The sequence below is a fragment of the Muscardinus avellanarius genome (genome assembly GCF_963383645.1).
Source record: "Muscardinus avellanarius genome assembly, chromosome: 6".
NCBI lineage: Eukaryota > Metazoa > Chordata > Mammalia > Rodentia > Gliridae > Muscardinus > Muscardinus avellanarius.
In genome coordinates, this window is record NC_137791.1 from 126,499,432 (window position 1) to 126,526,177 (window position 26,746).

The window sequence follows — 26,746 nt, forward strand, 5'->3', positions numbered from 1 at the left end:
TGTCTGGGACCTGTTCCAACCTGCTTCCATGAAGGGAGGGGCAGCAACCACAGGCCTTCTGCATTTCTGGACACTTCAGGGCTTCTTTCTGGAGGTTTAGCTGGTCTTCTTTTCTGACTCAGTGCCTGTAAAATTGATGCTTTTCTCTGTGCCCAGGGATGTGGGTCAAAAGCAGCGGCCATAGCCTCTCTGTGTTCTGTTTCCCAGAGGCTGTTTCTGAGTTGGAATGGTGTGACCATCCCCTTAGTCAGAAAATCCTTCGAACTGTTCCCTGTGCTGCACCCCATACCTGAGAGTCCCTGGCCCTGCTGCTCTTCCATTTCTGCAGCTCTCAAACCTGGTCCCTGTTCCACCCCATCCCTGAGTCCTCTTCCTGCCCCCCATCACACCCAGATTGTCTGCAGCCCGGCCACTGGCCCCAAAACTTAAATGGAGAGTTCTACTCCCCACGAGAGGCATGAATCTTGTGAGAAAAACTTCCTACCTAGAACATGCACCTCAATTCCCCAAAATGTGCACCCATGTGGTCCTCAGAGTCTGCACTGTCTTGCAACTGAGTGTTTAAAATGCATCTCTCTGGAATGCCCCAGACCGACCACATCAGGATCTGTGGGTCAAATCCTAGGCGCCTGCACAGTCAGTAAGTGCTACATACATAGAATAAATATGTAGAATAACACTTCAGCTCCTTGCTGCTGTGTTTTCTGGTGTCAAGCCTGGTGTGGTATCAAGCTGCCCACCACACCCCTGCCGGTACCCTAGGGGCTTCCCTGGCGTTCTCTCTCACAACCCACTCTCATGCATCTCTTTGTGCTGTACTTTCTGCTCATGATATTCCCCTGACCTGTCCTTTCCTCCCCTTCCTGTCTACCTGGATCAAGGTTTTCTCATCTTTCCAAATCTAACTCAAGTATCTTCTCTGCTTTGATGCCTTTTCTGCTAGGAAGAAGCAACATTTCATTCACTCAACAAATGTTTATATTTACAAATGTAAATGTATGTGACAGAATCCTATTTATATCCCAGGCACTGTTCTGAGATTTTGGCGTGAATTTGGCAAACAAAAATCCCCACCAGCATATAACTCATATTCTAGAGGGAGAGACAAGCAAGTAGTAGGGTAATTCTATGTTTAATATTTTGAGAAGCTATCTTCCCCTTTTCTACAGTGAAAATATTCAAGGAGTTACCACCATTTTCACACATCCCCCAGAGATGAACAAAGGCTCCAACTTCTCCACCTCCTCTGATATTTTCTCATTTTTTATGATATCCTCCCTAGTGGGTGAGAAGTGCCAGAAAATTGTGGTTTTTATTTGAAGTTCACTAATTATTGGAGATATTGAGCATCTTTTCATGTGCTTACTGGTTGACTCCTGAATTTTTTACCTGAACCGTAGTAAGAAAGGAGTTGCTGTGAAATTAAGTGAGGAATATGATGAAAGTGTCAGTTTTGAAGGAAATATCTAGAACTAAATTGAGATGCATGCTGGATATCTAAGTAGAGATAGCAGGTAAGTGGGGAGAGTGGAACAGGATATATGAGTCTGATGTTCAGGTGACAGGTCCAACCTGGCAAATAAACTTGGGAGTCACTAGCAAGCTGAGCATGCATAAAATCATAAGATTGGATGAGATCCCCAGGAAATGTTTGTAAAGAAGAGAAACAGTCTGAAGTCTAAGTTCTGAGGCGATCCTATTTGAAGGATGGGGAGGAGGAGGAACTAACTAACCAAAGACATGGGAAGGAAGGTCCGTAGCAAGGTGTTATGTTCTAAAAGCCAACTGAAGAGAGTCTTAAGAAGGAGATGATGATTTATTGAGTTAAACACTGCTAAAAAGTTGACCAGCTGAGGACTGACTTGGCTATTGTTAGAGCAACACAGAGGTCAGTAGTGACCTTGATGAGCTACTTGATTGGATTAGTTTGGATGGAGCTGACTGGAGAGTATTCAAGAGAAAGGGGAAATTATAAATTAGTGACAATGGTTATAAACAAAATATTTAAGGAGTTTTCTATAGAGGTTGTTGAAGGAAAATGGGGGAGGTGGTACCAAGAGAAGGATTTTCATTAGTGATAAAAAAAACACATTTTTATTTAGGTAAGACTGATTCATTTATTAATGATGACACAGGAGAAAAATGAAAGAATTACTGGAACAGTGTGATGATCCTTTTCTTCCTTGTACCTTTTCTTATACCTCTTCAGACTTCTAACAAAGCACTCCAGATACCTCTGCACATACTAATTGGCTTACAATAACTCTACAATAGTCATATTTTCCTGCAGCAATGCTGTGTAGCAAAAACTCTAAAGTCTCAGTAGCTACAACAGCAGCGAATCGTTTTGTGCTTGGGTCGGCTTCTCTTCACCTTTCAGCTGTGCTTGGCTGAGCCAGGCTAATTCCAGACTTTGGGTTGGGGTCCAGTTTACTCCATGTGTCTCTCATTCTGGGACCAGTAGCTTCCCTGCACATGCTTCTCATTGAAAAATGGTAGAAGCACAAGAGGTCAAGCCAAATATGTACAAACATTTAAAGGCTTTACTATCAACAAGTCTACTTGCACTGTATTGGCCAAAACATGTCCAATTTCAGTAGGAGGAAGAGAAAATGCTGTTCACAGATTAGGAGGGAATACAGAAAGATGAAAGAAGGAAAGAAAGTAATGGACAAATAATGTTGTCTACTACCCTGTGCCATCCTATATGCTTCTTGACAGAATGGCCTTATTTGCTCTTTTCCCCCCCAGGACCTAGCACCATGCTTAGCATAAGTGAAAGAATATTGCCATATTTTTTTCTAAGTAAGGTTATGGTTCTATGTTTTTTTTAACTTTGGACCCCAAAGCATTTGAATTTGAATCCCATAATCTTCTTGTCTTATCTCAGTGACTTTTGGCAATAACAATAGTAAAAAGAACAGCAGGTAGTATCTCTTGAATGGTTACTGTGTGCTAGGAATGCTGTAAAGGGTTTTAGGTTCACTCTGCTCTTTAATCTCTGAACAAAACTATGATGTATGTACTGCTCTTCCCATGTCACAGCTAAGGTAGCCGAGGCTCAGAGTTTCAATAACTTCCTCAAGATCACATGGCAAAAAAGAGGTGGAGCCACCGTGTGTGGAGATGCAGCAGGCTCTAAATCTACGTGCCCCTCGATGTGAAGTTAACCCCACTGCCAAACAGGACCAAGCGCCAGAACGTCCACCTTGTAGAACTGTCTGGTGGCCAATGGGAAGAAGCCTATGTAAATTACCCGGACCAGTGAATGTCATAATCAACACACGTGATGATCAAATGCTCATTCAACACACACGATTGCCTTTATTCCTTTTCTATTTCAATTCTGATTCCTTTTGGAAAGATCCAGATGGAAACTTTCCTCAGGATCCATTCATTAAAAGGCCTTTAATTATATAGGCCATTAATTATATCCCTGTTAAGCATATGCTGTTCAACCCCTAAGACCCAGCCAGGTCCTCTAATGACATTCAGAAAGAGTCCAAATGCAATTTGTTAAGAATCGGACCAGGGATGGCGTGGGTCTGGGACCCATGGTCTAAGATGACCGCCCAGAAATAGAAGACTCATTTTCCTATATTCTAGTGGTAAGACCTTGATGACATGGCCACTCTGAGCTGGAGAGGAGACTGGGACATGTGAGAACATGTTCTCTTTCTAAGGATGAGAGAAAGGAATATCTTTGGCACATCAGCAATCTCCGTACCAAGAAGGATATAACCAAGGTCTCTCATTCCAGAGGAACCCAGCTCCATTGGTTCCACTGCACTGCCTTCCTCATAAGAAATGCTATGGCCACAGAAATCCCCATCACGTTAAAAATGCCCTATGTGCAACCATAATGAGTCGGGTTTCTCTGGATGCTCACTGTGCACCAGACACCATGCTACCTGCCTACAGCATTATCTCATTGAATCCTTCACCCACTTTATAAAGCAGGAACTTCATTCTATCCAGTGTTCAAATGTGGAAACTCTGGTCCAAGAACACTGCAAAGCATGCCCAAGGCCACAGCTGGCAAATGGCTCCTGGATGTGTACATCGATGGCCTCCTTGCCGTGACTAATAGGATCTGCTCTCATAGACTCCAGAGCCAATCTCTGTTACACTTCTCTGCTACACGTGTGTTCCTATCTCTGCTCCTGCAGTTCTCCTTTCTGGAATTCTGTTCTTTCATTCTCTCAGCACACCTTAAATATCCCTTCATCAACCCAACAGGAAGCCTCTGAGTCTGTATGAGGGGAGGCACTGTGCTAGGTGCACAGGGAGCCCAAAACTACATAGCTGAGATTCCTACTCTTAGAAAGCTTCCATTCTAGTTCACTACCTGGTGCCTAAATGTCTGTAAAATGACATGAAAGGGCCATAGCAGCTTTTTCAAGTGGTCCAAAGTGTCCTGAGGAGACAGGTGAATGTGGTACCTTCCTATTATCTGCAGGGAGCTGCTATGGTTTGACTGTTTGTCTCACCTAAAGTCGTGCTGAAACTTAATCCCCAGTGCAGTCACAGTAAGAGGGAGGGCCTTTACAAGGTAGTTAGGTCGTGGGGGCTCCACCTTCATGAGTGGGATTTGGGATTTGTGCTCTCATAAAAGGTCTTGAGGGATCTGTTAGCCCTTTTGGCCCCTGCACTGTGTGAAGACACCTTTGTCCCTTCACAACAGAGGCTGCAGCAGCAAGACGCAGGCTTGGAAGCAGAGAGAAGCCCTCCCCAGACAACAAATCTGTCAGCAGCTTGGTCTCAGACTTCCTAGTCTCCACATCTGAGAAACTTCTATTATTTATAAATTTCCCTTTCCCAGTCTGTGGTCTATTGTCAGCATCACAGACTAAGACGGGAGCTAAGAGATGCTTTCTATTTTTTGTAGTCTTAGATATTGGGTCCAGAGGCATTTACCTTCAAGCTATACTCCCAGCCCTATTTTATTGTTTATATTGAAACACAGTCTCACTACTTGCTGAGGCTGTCCTTGAACCTGTGATCCTTCTGTCTCCGCCTCCTAAGTACTAGGATTACAGGCATGTACTACCACATCTGCCTAAACAGATGCGTTTAAAGGAAGTGGAATTCCTTGTATCTTTTCTCAGTTGTTGCAAATAAAACGCCTTTGTTTTGGGTTATACCATATGTCTTGCATCTTTTCTCCTGATCTCTTCTCACTGGTCTTTCTCTAATGCATAGCCTCTCCCCAGCCCCCCGCTTAGGTCTCGCTTTCTTTTCTAGCCATCTACCTGCTCTATCCCTATTTCCTTCATGGGTGCTCTATAGGAAGTGTGGTACCCATCCGTGATCTCTCCTCCCTCACATTACATTCTCTCCTTAATCATGGAAGTTTGGTCTCCTTAGAAATCCAGGATCTGTGTGAACAGATCTCAGCCTAACAGTTTGGGCAAACCCTTGGTAGGGATTGTTTGGGGTTTTAGTTGCAGGATACCAAGACTAAATATGTGGATGCCGGAGTGCCTTTAGACATTATGTGTTCACAGTGTATAGCTCTCTCTGCCACCGCCAGTCTGTTCCTGTGTCAACCTTAGAGTGGATACACGTGATTCTGGGGAGAATCATGAGAGGATGCCATTAAGACCCCATCTAGGAGAATCTAGTTGTTACTCATACAAGTTCAACTCATTCATTGAGTGCTTTCCTGACATCAAGATACATCAGTTCTTCAAGTGTGTTTTCTATTGTATCCCATACTCTAAAATCACCATCAATATATATTTTATTCTTAATAGGAACTCCCAACCCCAACTTCATGGAAGAAATACAGTCAAGAATATTCTTCACCATGAGATCCCCTCCATTATGTTAAAATTTGTCTCATGTGCCGGGCGTGGTGGCGCATGCGTGTAATCCCCATGCTTGGGAGGCGGAGACAGGAGGACCACGCAGGTTCGAAGCCAGCCGCGCTGGCTTAAGAGACCCTGTTTCCAAATAAAAATATAAAATAGGTCTGGGAGTGTAGCCTGGAGTTGGAAGGGCTTCCAGGAACCCCAGTACCACCAAAAAAAATTTGTCTCATGATGCAAGCTTGACTTAATTGAAAATAAAAATAGCCTTTTTCTAGTAGTAGTAGTAGTAGTAGTAGTAGTGTGTGTACATAAGAAAGTTAAGGTAGCAGGCTTGAGACCACCTATATTTTTTTGTGGTACTGGGGTTCCTGGAAGCCCTTCTACCTCCAGGCTACACTCCCAGACCTATTTTATATATTTTTTATTTTGAAACAGGGTCTCTTAAGCCAGCAAGGCTGGCTTCGAACCTGCGTGATCCTCCTGTCTCTGCCTCCCAAGCACGGGGATTACAAGCATGCGTCACCACGCCCGGTTGAGACCACCTATTTTTAAGACAGATTGCTGGCAACATTGACCCTCATTTGGCCTCTGGGAAATTAACTTATTTCCAGAAGAATCACACTACTCAAAGTGATAGCAGTTGCTTACTCTGCCTAACACGTGGAAACAGTGTGGTTTGTGCTGAACACCTGCTTTCCTTCTGGGAGTTTAGAATTTTGGTACATGCCAAGTAGAGGTTGCCTACTACCTGGGTAGCTCCCAGCAAAAGCCCGAGGTGCTAATTCTTTGATGAGCTCCCTTGGTAGCTACTATTTTGAGAGTTATCTCTGCTTCTTAATAGGTGAATTAGCTCCACTGAGAGAGGACTCTAGAAAGTTTGCACTTGATTTGCCTCCAGATTTCACACCAGACACCTTTATCCTTAGCTGACTTTGCTTTGAGTCCTCTGCTGTAATAAATCATAGCCATATAGAGTATGACTGTATGCTGAGCCCTGTGATTCCTCTAGTGAGCCACAATATCTACGGGTCACCTTGGGGACCTCTAACACATTAGGGTAGCTAGTTAATTTGTTAACAAATAAATACCAGCAATATTTATTTACTTAAGTACAGTAATTTACTTCTGGCTTATGTAAAGTTAGGTGCAGTGCTCCCAGGGAGTGGGCGGTCCTATTGGGTCATTCAAGGCTCACAAGCCTTCCATCTTGAACTTAATCTTTTTTTTTTTTTTTTGGTGGTACTGGGGTTCCTGAAAGCCCTTCTTCCTCCGGGCTACACTCCCAGACCTATTTTTATATTTTTGAAACAGGGTCTCTTACGCCAGCACGGCTGGCTTCGAACCTGCGCGATCCTCCTGTCTCCGCCTCCCAAGCGCGGGGATTACAAGCGTGCGCCACCACGCCTGGCAGAACTTAACCTTTTTTTCTAAGTCATCTGACTCCGTCTCCATTAAGTTCCCAGATAGTAGTATAGATGTGGGAAGGACGTAGACCCTTCTTAATCTTAATGTTCATGTTGGCCGCAAGCAGTCATGCATTACCTCGTCCACACAAATTTCATTGGCAACCACTTGGCATATGGTCCCACTTAAATGCCAGGGTCTAAGAAATGTGGTCTCTGCCAGGTGGTTATTCCTTTGTAGTAACTATTGATAACCTGTAACAGTCCCATAACAAATACGACAAGCATACTGTGCACTCAGCTTTATACCAAGTGCTTTGGAGCCACACAGGAGTGATGTTCTTGCTTGTGTAGACCTTGATGATGAAAGGGGGGTTGGTAACATAGAAGAGGAGAAGGAAAGGCCTGATTTCTCTGGGAAGTCCTTCCTGATTAGGCTTGTTCCTTTGTGTTTCCATAGTAACTGGTACTGAATCCTCTTGTACCTCTTGTCAGACTACATTGAGACTTTCCATTTTCTTGTCTGACTCTCTTAATAGATTTATTTTTGAGAACACTATTTCAGTTGTCTTACTGATCAGCATATATCCCCCATGTGCAGCATGGAACCTGGCCCATCCAAGTAAATCTGCGAGTGAAGAACTGGCTGAATGAAATGAGATCCTGTGCAGTGAGCATGTGGTCCAGAGTTAATCACACCTTCCTATCTCTGACCTTGCAAGTTACTGAACTTCTCCAAAACTCAATTCTCATTATTAGAATAGAAAAAATCACCAATTTTGTAGAGCTGCCATAAGGATTTTCTGAAATTAGGAGTGTATATCAGCACCTATCCCTGTACTGAGCTTTGGTCAGATTTTTGTCTCTGTGACTAAACTACCTTAGAAGAACAAGTTATAGGAAGAAAGGTTTATTTGGTTGACAGTATCAGAGATTTAGTCAATGGTTGGCTGGCTCCAAGGCAGAAACATCATGGTAGCAGGTCATGATTGAGAAAAGTTACTCAGCTCCTGACATCCAGGAAGCAGAGAGAGAAGAAGGGACCTAAGGACAACTACGGTCCCCAAGGCCATCCTCCAGCAATGACTTCCGACAGCCACACTACCTACTTACAGTTACCACCAGTAAAAACCACTCGAATTATTAGCCCAGCAATGGGTTAATCCACTGATAAGAAAAGAACCCCCATTATTTGGTTATTTCACCTCAGAACATGGCCTGAAATTTTGGGAGACATTTCAGATTCAAATCATAAAAATTACACATGGTAGATTCTATAACAATATTAATTTTAGCCCAAATCACCATCAATGGGATACCAATTTTAATGGTCACTTACTCCAGATACACACTTGGACGGTAGTCATTAGGAAGCTTTAGAAACCACCAGAAGGGGCCAAATCCTATGCACAGAGTGATGAAAGGGAAGAGTTGTGGGGAACAGCAGCTCCATTTCCCTGAGGAGGCTTCCTGGAAGGGCCACCTTCTCTGAGTTGGATTCATGAATCTTGGACTGGTGCCTGCTCTCCCAAAGCTTCAAGATGAGAGTTTCATTCCTTCCTCCCCTGTCCCATCCCTAAAGCTCCGACCTGCAGAGCCTTAGGAAAGAAGACACAAACGCCAAGTCTGCTGATGATACTTCTTCTTTAATGGTGCTTCTTCAATCTCCCTCAATATGTACAGCAAACAAAATATATATCAGCATCAGAACCCCTCCCTGGGCATGCATCTTTCTAACCTTCTCATAGGCAGGCTGGTGGTAGCACGAGGCATTGAGTCACTGATCATCCTTCAGACACGTAATATGACACGCTGCGCATGCTCAAGGAGACATCAATCTTGTGAGTCTTATGATTTGGCAGCAATCCAAGGCGCCATCTTGAGTCAACGCTGGCAACAAGCCTAGACGCCATATCGGTCCAGCCAAGTGGGCCCCGACATCTCCCCCTTCTTGTTTTATTAAAAATAAGGCTCGGGATCGTGCCTGTCTTAGGTTGTCGACCCTCAAGGATCATTCTTACCCGTCTTTGGGAGAACAATAGCATGATTGTTTCCCTGTCTTAGGTTGATATGATCCCGGGGACAATCGTACCCGTCATTGACTACCGATACAGCATATTGAGCCATACGTGGGGAGATGAGCCAGCTTCAAGGGCTGTCATAGCTTGTACCAATATGCGCTGTTGTTGCAGTGTTTGTTGCTGAGTCTGCCTGGTATATCCAACCAGGAAACAGCATGCTACCACCAGCAAGAATGCCCAGAATGCCATGCCACCCCAATCTTTTAAGAAACCCAATGTTTCATGTATTAAGTCCATCCATTGTTGTACTGTAGCGACTTCTACATGGGTGGAATTAATTGTAACAATGGACGCTCGAAGCTCAACCATGGTGTGCTCAAATTCACAGCTCCAAGTCCCTAGAAGCATCTTGCTTAATTGACGAGACAAATTGCCTGCACAGGAGAAATTTTGATATTGCACATACGTTATACATAATCCAGATAATTTATGAATACATGGTACCATGGCCATCTGCCCCAGAATGTCAACCTGTTCTTGTAACAGGTCTACTCTTTGATTTACCATTAATATGCCAGCTTTAAGTTGTCCATTTATTTGAGCTTGCTGAGCCATGGCAGTAGCCGCATGTGAAGATAGGGCATTCATAGTGGCTGCGGTATTTATGGACGCCGCCAAAGCGGCAGCAGCTGTAACTGCCGCGGCCACAGAGGCTACAATCACAGCAATAAGGGCAGAAATTCCAAAATCTCTCTTTTCTCGTTTCAGCAAGACTGGAAGGGAATTTACATTCACTCTTACTAGCCAAGGAACTGCTATAGGCAGTCGCATCACTACTGCCCAAGGGTGCACAGAAACATTCCAACAGAAAGTTAGAAAACAGGTATCAATAAAACAACCTAGACTATCATTAACCAAGGAACTATTAGAAACAAGCCAAAAAAATGGAGCAGTCACACAAACAGGGGTGGGCCCAAACGGGAATTGTGGTTCCATAGAACAATTTACCTTGACGCTATCCTCAAAAGTATTGGAAAAATTTTGAGAATAGCTGCAATTTTTTACAGTTCCCACTAATATCATAGACATAGCTGTTATATCAGTACAGCCTTCTGCTACCCCACAGAGAAGCCAAACATTAAAGGGGTTGGGCGGCTTATACTGTGTAGGATTTTGATATGTATAATTATATCCTGCCCAAGTATGATTACGCATAGTAGATATGCCTGGAGAAAAACTTAAATCATAGCCCGAAGAGGCCCAGATTACCTTGGAGTCTTGGCAATCAGTCCATTTAAATGGCCAGCTGCGTGGGCTATAACATTTTGGAGCCCACCACAGCTGCGAAGGGGCTGTCTTATTTTCGGGATGTCCATATCTAGAAAATGCTAAAAGGAGCATATCCTTCTAAAACAGTAACATTTCCTATGGGACTGAAATCATTAAATGGCTGAAATTTTCCCATAGTTTGATTATATAGCTGCACACATGGATTGGGACTATCATAGGTATCATTCAAAATTTTATTAGCATAAAAACATAAACTGCCACTTAAAGTTATATTAAAAAATGCATAAGGCCTAATTTCTTCATCAAAGGGAATCCAGGGCAAATTTAAGGAACTATTGGTCATAAAGAACCAAGGAAAAATGGTGGCAGTGGTGGACACAGGTAAAGGGAGAGGGAAGGCAGAAATAATTCCCCAAAGATCCTTTTCACCCATTCCAATGTGAAACATTACCAACAGAGTTAGCCATATCCACTTGCCGCTTGGCATATTCCCCTGGCTCCTGTACATGGCGCACCAATCTTTCAGGAACCCAAATCGACGAGTCTTTGTCCTGTGGGAAAACACACACCGACCCTCGAGCCCACGTTAGCACTGGATCCGGACCATTCCATGCTCCTGTAAGGATATTTTTCCACATTGCTTGCCCTGCATAGCGCTCATGAGGCCTGTAATGTCTTTCTGCTGCCGTTCGTCCATCGGCATCCAGCGTTAAAAAATTTATAATAAATAATATAAGATTTAGTTTATCTTTTGGTGTGCTCCATTGGGCCCCTATTCCCCCTTTTTGTTTTATTAAAGCAGATTTAATAGTGGCATAGGCTCGTTTTACTATGCCCTGGCCCTGTGGATTATATGGTAATCCATGAGTTAATTGCAGAGCCAGTTGGGTACAAAAATGAGAAAATTTTTGAGAAACATAAGCAGGCCCATTATCAGTTTTAATTTGGTGAGGGACGCCCCAGGCAGCAAAAGTCTGTAGACAATGTGAAATTACATGTTGGGCCTTTTTTTCAGTATGAGCAGAGGCAAAGATAATTCCGCAACATGTATCCACGGAAATATGTACATATTTAAGAGAGCCAAATTTAAGAACATGCGTGACATCCATCTGCCATAGGTGAAGAGGTCGCAAACTTCGAGTATTTACCCCTGTAGTAGGCTGTGGCAACAATGTCAAACAATTTTTGCATTGTAATACAATGCGTCAAGCTTGTTCTTTAGTGATCTTAAATTTTAGTCTCAATGTTTGGGAATTTACATGAAATTTATTGTGAAATTCTTGAGCCTGCAACATTTTGTCTTTATTTGAAAAAATAAGCACAGTTCGGGTATGAAAATTTGCAATAGCATTACCTTCAGCAAGTGGTCCAGGTAGCCCTGCGTGAGCTCGTATGTGGGTTGCATAGAATGGACATTTTTGGGTCCAAATATATTGTTGTAACTTAGCCAATAATATAAGAATAGTAGATTGTCCCTTAATATGTCCTACACATTCAAGGCTATTAAGTGCCTGTACAACATATAGACTATCTGAAATTAAATTAAATGGAGTGGAGTCATAGAGCATAAATACTTAAATTATTACTAAAATCTCTATTGCCTGCACTGATGAATGGGGAAAAAGAAAATTTTGTGGATCTGAGCCTTTTTTGAATATCACCCCCATACCTCCTTTGGATCCATCTGTAAAAATATTTGGCGCTCCAGCAATTGGTGTAGATCAAGTGATTTTAGGAAAAATAATAGGATGAGCCAGAACAAACCTGAGCCATGGATGTTACAGATAATGATTATCGAATTGTCCCGTGGCCATTACATGGACAATAGCCCAGTAGAATTGGTGGCAGCTAGAGTGGCAAGCTGTTCTTTAGTATATGGAGTGATGATAAGATCAGGCTGCATCCCAAATGCAGTCAGAGCCGCCTTTAGTGCCTTGATAATTATTTGTGAAACACAGGCTGGATACCATGGCAACACTTTATTGGGAGAATGAGAGAGGAGTACCCACATTATGGGACCCTCTTGCCATAACACCCCAGTTGGTGTGAGATCTGTGGTAAGAATGCATAAGAGCAGTTTTTTCTGATAATCTATACAATCCACTTGTGCTTCAGATAATCTTTTCTCTATAAGTTGAATACAAGTTTGCGCCTCAGGTGTTAATGATCGTGAAGAAAGTAAATCTGAATCTCCTTTTAGCAAATCAAACAAAGGTTTTAGGTCGGCATTACTAAGCCTGCAATACGGCCGAATCCAATTTATATCCCCTAAAAGTTTTTGGAAATCATTTAAAGTTTGTAAATTGTCCACCCGCAAGCTAACCTTAAGAGGACGAATAATGGTATCTTTTAATTTGGTGCCAAGGTATTGTTTAACATTTCCCTGTTGTATTTTTTCTGGAGCTATAATTAAGTTCCATTGTTTAAGACACTGTATAGTTTTTATAAGCATTTCTTCTAATATTTTTGGGGTTTTAGCACATAATAAAATATCATCCATATAATGATAAATCATGGAAGAGGGAAATTCTCTCTGAATAGAGTGTAAGGCCTTAATATATTTGGCACAACGTAGGGCTATTGGCCATACCCTGTGGTAGCACTGTCCATTTATATCTTTGATCTATCTGTTGATGATTAATGGATGGCACTGTAAAAGCAAATCGAGGGGTATCTGCAGGATGCAGTGGAATAGAAAAGAAACAGTCTTTGATGTCCAACACAATAGTGGGCCAATTGACAGGGAGGGCTGATAGGACAGGTAGTCCTAATTGCACTGGTCCCATGACCTCCATACTATTATTTATTACTCGGAGATCATGTAACAATCTCCATTCACCTGATTTCTTTTTAATGACAAAAATAGGGGTATTCCATGGAGATGTGGAGGACTGTAAATGTCCTGCCGATAACTGTTCCTGTACCAGTTCGTGGGCTGCTGTAACTTTTTCTTTAGGAAGGGGCCACTGAGAGACCCACACTGGCATATCTGTTTTCCATTTAATCTTTAATTGTTCGGTGGCCCCATGGAAAAACCCAGTCCTCTTTTATCTTTGGGATCGTTTCTTCCCGTCATGGGAATAGGGGTCTTTCAGCCTTGTTCATATCGGCCAAGCCCACCTGTCCCTGAATAGCCTGCATTATGTATAAGTTGTTGACTTTGAGGGCTATATACAGATTCAGTGGTCAATTTTGCTCCCATTTGTTACAGCACATCTCGCCCCCACAAGGATACTGGAAGTTTCAGAACAAAAGGTTGGAATGTCCCTGAATGACCTTTCTGATCTTTTCAATTAAGGTGAATGGCGCTACAGCTTGGACTTTTAGCATACCCTAATCCCTTAAGTAATTGATCTGTCTGTTGTAATCCCCAGTCTTTTGACCATTCAGATAATTTAATGATACTACGGTCTGCACTTGAGTCCAAGAGACCCCAAAAGGAGACTCCCTGTATAATAAGTTGGCACATGGGACGGGACCCCTTATCCATAGTAAGCCATGCTCCAGGAGGACCTGTAGAACCAAAGCCCTTATCTTTTCTTGCCTGTCCTTGACTAGGAAAAAGAGAATGTTTGCTAGGCAACAGAATTATCTGAGCAATGCGGTCCCCATCATTTATAACAGAAATCCCACGAGGGGAAGAAACTAATGTTTTCACATTGCCTGTATAGTCCTGGTCAATAACTCCTGGATGCACCACTAGACCCGATAAGGTGGTGGAACTTCGACCTAGCAGCAGTCCTACAGTATCAGAAGGAAGGGGTCCATGAAAATCCGAATCTAATTTTTGGACTCCCATTTCAGGCGTTAATATGAGTCTGGTGGTGACACAGACGTCCAATCCTGCACTTCCTGGGGTGGCTCTCCGAACGGCGGCAGAGGCTGTTGAAATCTGGGAATTTGTCTGATTTCTGGTCCTTGAGGTGAACTGACCTGTTGCACTGCCACACACATTTGAGGGCCCTGAGGCATAGGGCCCCTCTGCCTGTTTTTTGGCCTAGCACCTGGTTGTACAGAGGGAAGGGGATTGCCATCTACATCCCAGCGGGAACGGCACTCCCCAGACCAGTGATTGCCCTTTCTACAGTGCGGACATAATTTTGGAGTCCTCGCCAGTGGCTGGGAAGAGATATTAGGGGCATTTTGTGGGCAATTTTTCTGAAAATGACCTTGTTGACCACAATGAAAACAGACCCCTGATTTTCCTTTTGCTTTTTGCCCATAAGACCTTTCTTGCAATCCAGCTACTATGGCAGCAGCAATAGCTTGTCCCTGAATAACTGAGTCAGTAATATCTCTACATACCTTGAGCCAAATTTCTAGGTCTTTATTTTTATAGGGACGTATTGCATCCCGACAGGGCTTATTGGCTTGCTCATAAGCTAACTGTTTAATTAGTGGCATGGCAGCATCCACATCAGGAAAAACCCGAGAAGCAGTTTTCACAGCGAAAGGCTCATTGGGTACTTGAGTAACCTTTGACAAACTGGCTCCTAAATTACCTGTCCCTGATAACATCTTCCATGCCCTTAATTCTGCTTGATTAATCTGCCCATACACTTTCTGTGGGTACCCATTTTGATTATATGCAAATGGTCCCTGTCCCATTAGCATATCTAAATTCCAAGCTGTTTGCCCTGCGTGAGCATTAACACGGGCTTGATCAGAGCAATATTCTATATAGGCTGACTTCCAATTAAGATAGGCTCCACCAGACAGTACAGCCCTGCACAAACTCATCCAATCATTTGGAGTCATAGAGTACCTTTCAAAGGATTCTACCAGTGACAAGGTAAACGAGGCTTGCACTCCATATGTGGACACAGCTTCTTTTAATCTTTGTACAATCTTCCAATCTAATGGCTCATGATATCTTTGTTGATTCTGGTCAAGGAACACAGGAAATGCCCCTGGGGTGGGTAAAATTTCCACCCATGGGCTAACCTTGGGTTTCTTCTGCCTATCAGACTTTCCCTTCTCAGTAAGATATGGCGGTGGACTAGGGGAGAGAGGGGGAGGAGCGGAAGGTCCAGGAGGTTCCTTTTTTCTGTTATAAGACACTTGGAATCTGCGCCAGGATTCTAACAAAGCTTCCTCCTCCCTATCTCTTTCTGGTGGAACAGGCCATATCTCTCATTCCTCCTCGGAGGAGTCGCTTTCAGAGGACTCCTCGTTCCTCTGAGAGTCTATCTGTTGACCTTGCCCTGAAATCTCTTCTTTTGCTTCCTCTAAAGCATTAGAGCCTTCAGCCAGTACTTGATGATACCTCCCTGTTTTATCTGTCAGGCATGATTTAATTAAGCTCCAGATAGCCAATGTCCCCGGGTGGAAGAGCCCCTTCGGCATCAGCCTTAAGAAGATCCTGACCAAGATGTTTCCACTGAGGAGCGTTAACATATCCTTCCTCTAAAAACCACGGAGCTACAGTTTTAACCGTGTTAAGAAAATTTTCGATAGTGGCTGCTTTCACTTTCACTCCTCCCTCAGACAGAATTTTACAAAGAGCCTCTTTAACTTTCATAGTAGCAACCTTGGACCCCATGATAAGTTTTGCTTCGTCGCTATCTGCGAACCTTGTGCTTTGTCGCTATCTGCGAACCTTATGCTTCGTCGCTATCTGCGAACCTTAGTTTTCATCGCTTACCTGCGAACTTTTCCACGGCATTCCTGGTTCCCCGTACTTGTCCCGTCCCTAAAGCTCCGACCTGCAGAGCCTTAGGAAAGAAGACAAAAATGCCAAGTCTGCTGATGATACTTCTTCTTTAATGGTTCTTCTTCAATCTCCCTCAATGCGTACAGCAAGCAAAATATATATCAGCATCATAACCCCTCCCTGGGCATGCATCTTTCTAACCCTCTCATAGGCAGGCTGGTGGTAGCATGAGGCACTGCGTCACTGATCATCCTTCAGGCACGTAATATGACACACTGCGCATGCTCAAGGAGACATCAATCTTGTGAGTCTTATGATTTGGCAGCAATCCAAGGCGCCATCTTGAGTCAACGCTGGCAACAAGCCTAGATGCCATCTTGGTCCAGCCGAGTGGGCCCTGACACTCCCCTCTGTCACTTACCCACTTAAACCTTTTTCATTCCCACTTTGTTCCAGGTTCTGGGTATGGATAGTGTTGAACAAAAAAAGACCTACCTCCTCTCACATTCTATTGGGACAGTCAATAAACCAATGGTTCTGGCAGGTGGAGACAAGGAAATTAAGATTTTAGCCTGTGTTCTAGATATCTGGTCACTCTTTCTGCAAGATCTGAGGCCCCTAAGGAAACTGTTGCTAAATCTATTACATCTATCACCTCTATTGGTTCCACTTGGCCTTCCTTCTTCAATAATAATTTTGTGCCAAACATGGTGGCACATGCTTGTTATCCCAGTACTTGGAGGGTGAGACCAGAGGATTGCGGGTTCGCAGACAGCTTCAGCTACTTAGTGAGGCCCCCCACAACTTAGCAAGGCTCTGTTTCAAAATAAAAAAATATAAAATAGAGCTGGGGTGTAGCTTGGAAGTAAAATTCCCTATATTAATAATAATAACAATAATAATAATAATAATAATAATTTTCAATTATGCACATGTGTCACATGCACAACTTTCATATAATATTTCTGGTTGGTTTATTCTCTCTCTCTCTTTTTTTTTTTTTTTTGGTGGTACTGGGGTTCCTGGAAGCCCTTCTACCTCTGGGCTACACTCCCAGACCTATTTTTTACTTTTTTTTTTAATGTGGAAACAGGGTCTCTTAAGCCAGCGAGGCTGGCTCCGAACCAGCGTGATCCTCCTGTCTCAGCCTCCCAAGAGCGGGGATTACACGCCCGGCTTATTCTCTATTTTATATGTATCTAAACCTCTGGTTTTCAATGTTTTTTAAAGTACCAGAAACCTGTGTGTATGTGTGTGTGTGTGTGTGTGTGTGTGTGTGTGTGTGTGTGTTTCTGAGGATGGAACCCAGGAGCCTTATGCCTCTGAGCTATACCCCGGACCTATTTTATATTTTAATTTGGAAACAGGGTCTCATTAACTTGTTGAGAGTCTCACTAAGTAGTTGAGGTTGGCCTTGAACCTGCTGCGATCCTCCTGTCTCAGCCTCCCAAGTACTGAGATTATAAGCATGCACCACCATGCCCAGCTCTTTCTTTTCTGAACTATATGTTAGGGATTTCCCACTATAAATGCTATTCTTCTCTAGTTAAAGAAGATGTCCCCATCTTCTTAGGCTCTCTAAAGTGATCTTCAAACTCTAAGGAACTTGGGGCTACAAGGATATAGTTTGAAAATCATGGTTGAAACACTAGTAGGAATCTGACAATGGCACTATAGTCTAGTTCAGTAGACAGACCCATGGGTAAGAAAACATCAACAACCCATCAGGGCTAAAGGTAAATACGGTTGAAAGTATGTAGTGGGGACTCTTAAGGAGAACTTTTATGATTGTGAATATTCAAGAAAACTTATGTGGTGCTTGGAATGTGACTCTGTCATCTTCAATTACCTGACTTCTCTTACGTTATTTTCAGTGAGAATATCCCATGTGGGGCTCACTCATATTCTTGATTTCTCAGTCTCTTGAACCCTCATCTCTAGTGATCTTTTACTCTTCTCTATCTTAGTCAAACATTCTCTTGCCCACATATACCCTTGACCTTGTCATCAAAAACTGTCTATGCTCCCATCTTCCCAGCTCAATGCTCTTGAAAATACTTCCATGGCCTAACCAGGTACAGTGATACCCTCCTGTAATTTCAGTACTTGGGAGACTAAAACAGGAGGATTGCTGCTTCGAGCCCAGCCTCAGTATCTTATCGAGATTCTGTTTCAAAATAAAACAGGGTTGCCAAATAAAAAAGGACTGGGGGTATAGCTCTGAAGTAGAATGTCCCTGCTGGGTTCAATACCTAGTACCAAAAAAGAAAGGAGGAAGGAAGGGAGGAAGGAAGGAAGGAAGGAAGGGAGAAAGGAAGGAAGGAAGGAAGGAAGGAAGGAAGGAAGGAAGGAAGGAAATATTCTTCCACTGCCTTGAACTTCTCTCCCTCTAACATGCTCACCAATGAAACCCAAACACTCCATGGCCCCATTCATCCTTCCTTGAACTCATTCTGATGATCAAGCTGAGGGCAGTGTCACAAAAATGAAAAGAGCAGTAACTAAGCACAGCCTTTGATGCTGCCCACAATGTATTCTACTCATTTCCCCTTCTAAAAACTAGTTTACAACGTCTCAATACTCTCATGTCCCAACTCAGCACGGTTATCTGTTGACCTTACCTCATTCTTTGTTGAGAATCTAGAGTCCACTTTCTCACCCTACAAGGTTCCCTCGGTCTCTTGTCCCAAGAGCCACATGGGTGTGCCCATCCTTCCCTTTTGCTTCTGTGGAAGACCCATCCCTGTGGACCACCCTTCTCTGGATTGGGCCTTTATTATCTGAGGTAGTTCCTGGAGCTTCCACTCCTGGGTTCTCCATGAGGTTGGTAATTTGTAGTTTCATAAAGAAAGACTCTGGAACCTGTTAACGAGCAAACAGAAACAACCACAAAACTCTCCTGACCCAGTGTCCCTTTCTTCTCTAGCTCAGACTTCTACTGAGTCTTACCATTTATGTTTGCCTTGTTGCCTTCTCCAGCTGAGATTCTAGAGGCACATCACATTTACTACATCCAAACAGAAGTCTTGATTTTCCTCTCCAGATCCATTGTGCCTACAAGTTTCCCCCATGCCATTAAACACCTACCTGTTGCTTGGGCCAAGGTGCTGGGAGTCATTCTTGCTTCCTGGGCTTGGGTTCCTTCCTCCTCTACAGCAAATACAGCACTTGTTTGTTGTTGTTATTGTTTTGTTTTAGAAGTAGAGAGACATCCCTGTCTTCTTCCTGCTCTTCTGAGGAAAGCATTCAGTCTTTCTTCGTGGAGGCTGATGTTAGCTGGGGGTTTTCCATAGATGTGTTTCCTCAGGTGCAGGGGGCTCACTTCAGTCTCTAGCCCATTGAGTGCTTTTATCATACAAGAATGTTAAATGTTCTCAAATCTTTTTGCCCTGTGAAGAATATTTCTGGATTTAATTTTCTGAGGTTTTATTGAGATTTTGCACAGATGAGCTCACATGTCTTCTCTGCTTTAAAACTCTTCCCTGGATTCCTACCGTACTCTCCACAGAACGCTGCCAAAGGTTCCCTCTCTGAAATAGTAGTTTGTGTGTGCACGTGTGTCCTGGGAATTGAACCCAGTGGGATTCTACCTCTGAGCTACATCCCCAGGCCTATTTTTATTATTTAGTTTGAGACAGGGTCCGACTAAGTTTTTGAAGGGCCTCACTAAGCTGCTGAGGCTGGCCATGAACCTGCGATCCTCCTGTCTCTGCCTCCTAAGTACTGGGATCACAAGTGTGTGCCACCATGCCTGGCTTCGCTCTGAGACCTTGGAACAATGTCTCTCTCTTGTCGCAGCCACCCTCCTGCACGCAAACTCCTAACTGGGCCCTAACTGGTTCTGTTGATTTCCCACAGGTGATTTATTCCCTGAACACCCGCCAGGACGAGGCGGAGGCCAGCATAGAGGCACTGCGGGAAGCCCACCGGGAAGAGCTCCAGGACGCTGTGGCTGAGACCAAGGCCAGGCTCCTGCAGGAACAGGGCCACGGCATCGAGGATGAGGAGGCCCTTCTCCAGCGCATCCAGGCCCTGGAGAGCGCCCTGGAGCTGCAGAAGAGGCTGACTCAGGAGGCCCTGGCAGAGTCGGCCACCTGCAGGCTGGAGACCAAAGAGAGGGAGCTGAGGGTGGAGGCCGAGCATGCGGAGCGGGTGCTGACGCTGTCCAAGGAGATGCTGGAGCTCAAGGCCGACTATGAGAAGAGGCTCCGGCACCTGGTGAGCCACGAGGTCCCCCAGTGGGGCCGGCTTTCCCAGGAGAGCCCGGATGCCAAGGTGGAGCCTGGCCAGGGCCCCGAGATGCATGAGGTCCTGCTGGAGGTGGAGCGGCTGCGGGTGGAGAACCAGCAGCTGAGCCAGGACTATGCCCGCAAGGCCGAGGAGCTGCAGGCCACCTACGAGCGGGAGAACGAGGCCGTCCGCCAGGCCATGCAGCAGTCGGTGAGCGAGGCCCTGTGGCAGTGGCAGGAGAAGGAAGCTGACCTTCGCAAGAACTTCCAGGCCCAGGAATCAGCGCTGCAGGCCCAGGTCAGGAAGCTGGAGGGGGACCTGGAGCACAGGGGCCGCAAGATAAGCGACCTGAAGAAGTACGCCCAGAGGCTGAAGGAACGGATTCAGGTAAAGACACATCCCTTCAGACCTCCCAGGGACCCTAGGCAGGGCAGCTGGTTTTGAAGGCACTGTGCTCAGCACTTGACAGCAACCAAGTGAGCACCATTATCTCTACCGAGTTCAAGACATTCAGTCAACAAACACTTATTAAACACCGATCATGTGCCAGGCCCTGGGCTACGGGCAGGGGATGCGTGATGGGCTAGACTTGTTTCTAAGCTCAGACAGAGAACTTAGAGACTTACAGTTTATAGATGAGGAAAAAGATCAACGTTGGAGGGTTTAGAGAAGGGTTGAGTTGAGCACACAGTGAGTGTCTCTGGACTCAGGTCAGCCTAATTCTAAAGTCCGTGTTTATTCTGTGACAACGTCCTTCCTGAAGCCTTCAGGGTGCTTGTGTTCGTAGAGGACAGGACCGTCGATGAGTCAGTCACGTGAGCCTCGCAGAAGCACAGAGCCCATCTCTGAAAGTACTAGTATTTCTAATATTCCCCCCTTTTTTTTCTGTACACACAAAAAAATATTGTACTATCACTAGAAAGAACTAAATAACGTGCCCAGAGCCATGCTGCCGATCAGAGAATAAGCAGGAAGCTAATGAACATGAACATCTGAGGCCAGAGACTTCAGTTGTGCTCTTAACCTGCAGCGTGCCCCGCTGAGCTGAGCCTCTTCCCGTCTGTTTAGGACCTGGATGTGCAGCTGCGGGAGGCCCGGCAGGAGAATTCAGAGCTGAAGAGCACTGCGAAAAAGCTGGGGGAGAAGCTGGCAGTTGCCAAAGACAGACTGATGCAGCAGGAGTGTCACGTGACCCCCCAAACCGGTGAGGTGCCCTGAAACTAGTTCCTTAACCCGGTTCTCAGTTGTTGTTGTTTGGTTGGTTGGTTTGCGCTGGAGATTGAACTTAGGGGCATTTTACCTCGGAGCCCTTTTTATTTTATTTATTTATTTTATTTTATTTATTTATTTATTTATTTTTTGGTGGTACTGGGGTTCCTGGAAGCCCTTCTACCTCCGGGCTACACTCCCAGACCTATTTTTACATTTTTATCTGGAAACAGGGTCTCCTAAGCCAGTGCGCGTGGCTGGCTTCGAACCTGCGTGATCCTCCTGTCTCCGCCTCCCAAGCGCGGGGATTACAAGTGTGCGCCACCACGCCCGGCTCCCTTTTTATTTTTTAAAACAGGCTCTTTCTAGGTTATCATGCATTGACTGAATGTGCGATCCTCCTGTCTCATTCTCCTAAGTACTGGGATTACAGTCATAGGCCACCATACCCAGTTCCATTTATCATTCAGAAAAAAATAACGCAACAAAGCACTTTGTCTGTTTAATACATAAGTATGTTCTTTGACCCTGAAGCAAACCTGACTGGTTTTCAATGTGAAAATAAGATACTAAAACTGTTCTCAGAGTTGTTTCTAAGCAGAATTTTAATATTAATGTAACAGAAATGTATGTGATCATCGGTATTTGTTTGCTTTCTTGTTTGCTTGTTTTTCTTGTGGTAAATTTGAAAGCATGGCTGAGCATGGTGGTGCATGCTTGTAACCCCAGCACTTGGGAGGCTGAGACAGGAAGATCACAGGTTCAAAGCCAGCCTCAGCAAGTTAGCAAGTCTCTCAGTAATTTAGCAAGATCCTGTTTCCAAATTAAAAAAACAAACAAACATAAAATAAGGCTGGGAGTGTAACTCAGAGGGAGAATGCCCCAGATTCAATCCCTAGCAAAACACACACACACACACACACACACACACACACACACATCATGGAATGATACAAAGCTGAACATTACATTCTGCACAAAAATCTTTCTTTCTGGATCTTCTTGCTCTCCTTGTTTTTGCAGGAGCGAGCAGCTCAGGTGTCTTTCACAAGACCTTGCAGCCACATTATTGCATACAATATCTTCAGTTCATCAGAGTGTCTTTCATGTAACCATTAATGAAAACTCTTTTTGATGGGAATCCTCAAGTTATCTTGGGGTAAATACTGCAACCTCCAGTGCCACCAAGGAGTATCCTGGAGCAAACAGGAAGTGGGTTAAAGATGGAAGGTTAGCTGCCAGGTGGGCCTGGTGCTTTGGGCAGCCTTGAGTCAGCCCAGGGAGCAGGGAGGAGGGGCAGGCTGTTGCATCTGGCCTCCCAGGCTGTCTGGACAATCCCACCAGCACAGATGAGCCAACGCCCGCAGCTGCATGGGCTGGACATCCTAAGGGTGTGACCCCTGGCCCTTAAACATTCCCTCCCAGACCCAGCATGGCGCCTGTGCTTCTCGGCTCTGGCCTCCCCTCTCCAGCTTAGCCAGGGCTTTGCGCACTTTAGCATCATTTCATATAGTTTCTTTACTGGGTCTTCCCAATGCTGTTGAGGTAGGTGCTCCATTCTTCCATGTTGTAGATGAGGAAATGAGGTGAAGGAAGAGTAAGCAGCTGGTTGGAGGACAGCCAAGTGTTGGCTGATAAAGCTGGTGTATATGTGAGAATCCCGGAGGCCAAGAGCCTTCCACTAGGCTCCCTCAGCAGAAAGCTCCTGAATCCTACATGTGACCAGTTTGACAACAGTCATAGAACATGGGCTGTGTTTCAAGCAGCTTCTAGGACTACCATGTGACAGCCTGTGTGTGCTTTGGTGATCATGCCCAGCTTGCAATGGAATAATGAGTCTGAAAAGAAGAAAGTACCATAGGCTGGAAAGGAGAGATTTGAATTTGAACCCAAAGGGCATTTACAGTTTAGAACAAGGGGCTTCAAAAATAGTATGTGAGTAGCTGCACAAGGTGGCACATGCCTGTAATCCCAGTTCTTGGGAGGCCGAGACAGGAGTATTGCAGGTTTGAGGCCAGTGTGCAGTAACTTAGACCTGGTTTCAAAATAAAAAATTATTCTGAGGGTGTAGTACAGAGGTAGACTGCCCCTGAGTTCAATACCAAAACTAGATAAATACCAAAACTAGGTAACTAAATAAAAATGAAATAGGGGTGATGGGGTATATTTCAGAGGTAGAACATCCCTGAGTTTAATCAGTAACACACACACACACACACACACACACACACACACACACACACACTCACACACACACACACACTGGCATGAGGTTCTCAGAGAACGGGGAAAATGGCAGTTCTAGTTATATTTTTATCATCTTTAAGTTCCTATTGAACTGCATTTATTGGGAAATATACTCTACTTTTTTAACTTATAAAAAGTGCAATGAAACTGCAGAGATTCCTAGTTTAGGAAGGGAGAGCACAGCAGTTATTTAAGCTCAGATTCTGCGTGAGCAAGAGCAGCGTCACTACGTTGACTGTGCTTGAGGGTCAGCACACCATGGGACGGGGATTATGTAGAGAAGTACCAGGCAAAATGGTTGAATAGTCAATGGGGACTTGGCTGCAGAAAGCCTTGGGCCAGAGGCCAAGGTTAAGAGCATACCAGCTGGGTTTGGTGGCACACATCCGTAATCCTAGTACTTGGGAGGCTGAGACAGAAGGAGCACAGGTTCGAGGCCAGCCTCAGCCACTTAGCAAGATTCTCAGCAACCTAGTGAAACCCTATTGAAAAAAAAAACAAAACAATGTTTTTTTGCAAAGGAATAGAGGTGTAGCTCAGAGGTAAAATACCCCTACATTCAATCCCCAGTGCCACACACACACACAAAAAAGCATTCACAAATGACGTTGAAATTATGCTTGTAGATGACATGAAGACAGAGAACAGTGTCCTGGGGGAAGCGGCTGACTTGGTGGCCCGTAGTCTGCAGCCTCAGCTGGATCCCAGCCGCTCCAAGGAATGTCCCTGCAAGAAGGGCGGCATGGACACACAGGTAGTGCCTGAGCAGCGCTGGGGGTGCGGGAGTCACAGGTGGCCTGCTGGTATGAGCCTAAGGTAGAGAGCCCCAGCTCCAACTACAGCAGATAGCACTCGGAATCCCGACCAGCCAGGATTTCAAGAGCCGTAGCCAGCATCCCACCAGCCCCAGGTCATTTGGAACTAGGATACTGAGAATGTAGCGGAAGTCCCCCGACCTGTCACGACAGCTCCTGGGAAACACAGTAGAAGTTGCTTGGGATCCCACTACACATTCCAAGTCAAAGCAATCAAAGCGTCCTTTAGAAACCACTGTAGCGTGCACTAGAGCATCCCAGCCGGTGGCAGTAGACACACCCTTCCAAGAGCGCTTTCCCAATGGCCGATAAAGTGAAGCCTCTGACAAATAGCAAGTACACAGTCTCGTAAGTTATCGCTCCTTCAGATACACGTTGTAAACTCAGTCTATAAATGCCGTACGAGTCATATAAAAGTGAAATGATGGTTCCTCCCTGCACTTTTACAAGGTTCGGTTTATTTCCATAGACCCAGAAAGAGGCAAGTGTTGAGATAGAATATATGAAGCAGCGCTATGAAGAAGACCTGCGGAAAATCCAACATCAGACTGAAGAAGAGAAGAAGAGCCTCAAAGAGCAGCTGGTGAAGCGCCTGGAGGATCTGGTGAGGAAGCACACGGCCGAGGTGAAGGCGGCCCGCGCGGCCTCGGAGGCCGAGAGGACGCAGCTGTGCAAGGCGAGACCCTCCCTCTCTCTCTTCATTCCTTCCTTTTGTACTGGGGATTGAACTCTGGGGACATTCTGCCTCTGACTTACACCCCTAGTCCTTTTCCTTTTTATTTTTTCTTTTGAACGGAGTCTTGCTAAGTTGCTGAGGGCCTTGTTAAGTTGTGGCCTTGACCTGTGAGCCTCCTGTCTCAGCCTCCCAAGTATGGAGATTACCGGCGTGCACCACCACACCTGGTGCTGACCCACTTTCACAGAGGTGTTCTATTACTTGTCCTTCCTTCCCTCTTTTATCTCCTCTTTCCTTGCCCAAACTTTTACTGAGCTCCTGCCATGTGCACATCTAAGCTGGTTCTCTGAAGACACAGGTGAAAGATATAGTTCCCACCCTAAGAGATTTTTTAGAGTGTGTGTGTGTGTGTGTGTGTGTGTGTGTGTGTGTGTGTGTGTGTGTGTATGAGAGAGAGAGAGAGAGAGAGAGAGAGAGAGACAGACAGACAGACAGACAGACAGACTGGGGGTTGAACCCAGAGGCATTCTACCTCTGAGCTACACCCCCAGCCCTTTTTCTTTATTTTGAGACAGGGTCTTGCTAGGTTGTTAAGAGTCTCATAAGTTGCCGAGGCTGACCTTGAACCTACATTCCTCCTGTCTCAGCCTCCCATGTACTGGGATTACAGACATGCACCACCACGTGCAGCTCTTTTGGGTCTTTTGGAGGAGACAAGGGGACACCCTAAGCTCGTGAGGCATCAGGGTCTGGAGTTGTTGACCTGAGGTGGAAATGTATCCTATGAACATTTGACTTAGGCAAATTCAACTCTGCTCAGTATATTTCCAGCCGCAGTGGTAGTGGATATCAAAGCCACAATTTCATGCTGACAGCCTGGCACCGGAGCCAGTGTTCCCCCCATCCCGCTGGCGTAGGCTGGGCAGCTGAACTAAAAGCATATTTCTCCCCACGAGCTGTGACTGGCTGCACAAATCCTGTCTTCAGATAAACAGAGTCGCACTTGCTCCATCCCAAGCCACAGCCAGCAGAAACAACAGTCGCTCTCCCAGGACACAGGTTGCCCTGGTAACCTGATGGCCAAATCTGGCTCTGAGCAAACATATCTCACTTCAGTTTTAATCAAGAGGCATGAGTCCATGCATGAAACGAATTGCATAGAAATAAAATGTGTTTATTTCCTAGCTTTTGTTTTACATTTTTTGCTGTGCTGTGCTAGGGTTGATTCAGGGACATTCTACCTCTTAGCTGCAAACCCAGCTCTTCTTTTTTTTAAAGCAGGGTCTCACTAAGTTGTTGAGATTCTCATTAAGCCGCCGAGGTTGGCTTTGAACCTGTGATCCTCCTGTCTTAGCCTCCTAGATACTGGGATTATAGGTGTGTGCTACA

The 26,746-nt window shown here is 44.9% G+C and overlaps 1 protein-coding gene across 1 annotated transcript in view; it reads left to right on the forward strand.

The window, feature by feature from the left end:
- The window catches only part of FAM184B (family with sequence similarity 184 member B), a gene marked incomplete at both ends in the record, with an annotated part of 132,589 nt that overhangs the window by 44,264 nt on the left and 61,579 nt on the right, over positions 1–26,746 (forward strand). Inside the window, 4 exons of the mRNA XM_080697269.1 lie at positions 20,039–20,797; positions 21,479–21,614; positions 24,493–24,620; positions 25,151–25,357. Coding sequence (XP_080553395.1) covers positions 20,039–20,797; positions 21,479–21,614; positions 24,493–24,620; positions 25,151–25,357 — 1,230 coding nt within the window. The remainder of the gene's footprint in view (positions 1–20,038; positions 20,798–21,478; positions 21,615–24,492; positions 24,621–25,150; positions 25,358–26,746) is intronic.